The sequence below is a fragment of the Arachis ipaensis genome, chromosome B10 (genome assembly GCF_000816755.2).
Source record: "Arachis ipaensis cultivar K30076 chromosome B10, Araip1.1, whole genome shotgun sequence".
NCBI lineage: Eukaryota > Viridiplantae > Streptophyta > Magnoliopsida > Fabales > Fabaceae > Arachis > Arachis ipaensis.
This window is the reverse complement of record NC_029794.2, coordinates 8,502,923-8,504,144: the sequence shown is the minus strand read 5'-3', so window position 1 is coordinate 8,504,144 and position 1,222 is coordinate 8,502,923. Positions and strand designations below refer to the sequence as shown.

The window sequence follows — 1,222 nt, the reverse complement described above, 5'->3', positions numbered from 1 at the left end:
CCTATTTAGATGATTTATGGATAGTGGTTTATGTCATGTTGTTATATTTATATTGTCTACCTTATTGGTTGGTTATCATTGTTATGGTATGTACGTTGTAGTTATGTTATTTGATGTTGTGGTATGTACTTTGTTGTTTTGTTATGTCATTTACTATGATGTATTCCACTTTTCTGTTATGATATATAGTTTCATGTTATGTTATTCATTATGATTCATCCCTCGCGGTAATGTTGTTTGTTTAAGAAACTAATTTCAATCATTGAAAACATATTCAGCATAAAAGTGCTAATAGATTTAGAAACTAATTTCGATCATTTAAAACATATTTCATTACTAATAGGAAACAACTTAGTACAAAGGAGCACAATGGTTGCTAACTTACGTAGAAGACAAGTGCTAATAGATTAAGAAATCTCCTATTGATTTCTAGCAGTCCCGCTGGGGCCTGCGCCTTGTGGACAACTACGCCTGGTGTGACCTGGCTGCCTGCAGAGGCCACATCTCTTTGGCCGGTTCGGATCTGCTTCATCCATGTTGGTGCGGATTCTTGTGGATCTAGGACGACCCTCCCGCGCACGCCTCATATTCGGATCCGGTATAACGGTTGGCCCTGCATAAGGTGGCCAGAAACCCTCTGGAATGGGTGGTGTAAATCCCATCTGATAGACACCGAAAACGGAACTCAGGCGATAGACCTCGTGGACGTAGGGCTGCCATGTAAGTCGTGAATAAGCACAGCATGCCAGTGCGTGCGGACAGGGAAAGTGAAGTGCTTGGAAGTATCCACAATCACAAGTCTTAGACCCTAATGAGACCCTGTACGTACCAAGGGAGAATGAACCTGTCGGAGTCGTCTCAGCAACGGTGTATTCCGAGTTATCCCTGTCGTAAACAATCACCGTGAAGCACCTGGCTGTCTTCAGGTTGGCCTCGATACACTTTACTAGGTACTGACTGAATTGTTGTCCAGTACCCATTTGAGCCTCGGCCTCCCTTCCCTTACGGACAAATAGCTCAGCTAGCCTTCCGTATGTGGCCTTCACCAGCGAGCAAACAGGGAGGTTTCTTACCCCCTTCAGGATTGAGTTGAGGAACAGTAGTTCCAACATCATCGCCGCTTTCATCAGCGATCAAATCCGGCTCCACGTCATCGTCATCTGGATCATCAAACAAACCATCACCAACACCAGCCGGTGTGGGACAATGTACCTCGGTGGGA

The 1,222-nt window shown here is 44.5% G+C and overlaps 1 protein-coding gene across 1 annotated transcript; it reads right to left on the bottom strand.

The window, feature by feature from the left end:
• Positions 420-980, bottom strand: LOC107620067. Its single transcript, XM_016322289.1, has one exon. It carries the CDS (start codon positions 978-980, stop codon positions 420-422), a length of 561 nt encoding a protein of 186 aa, XP_016177775.1.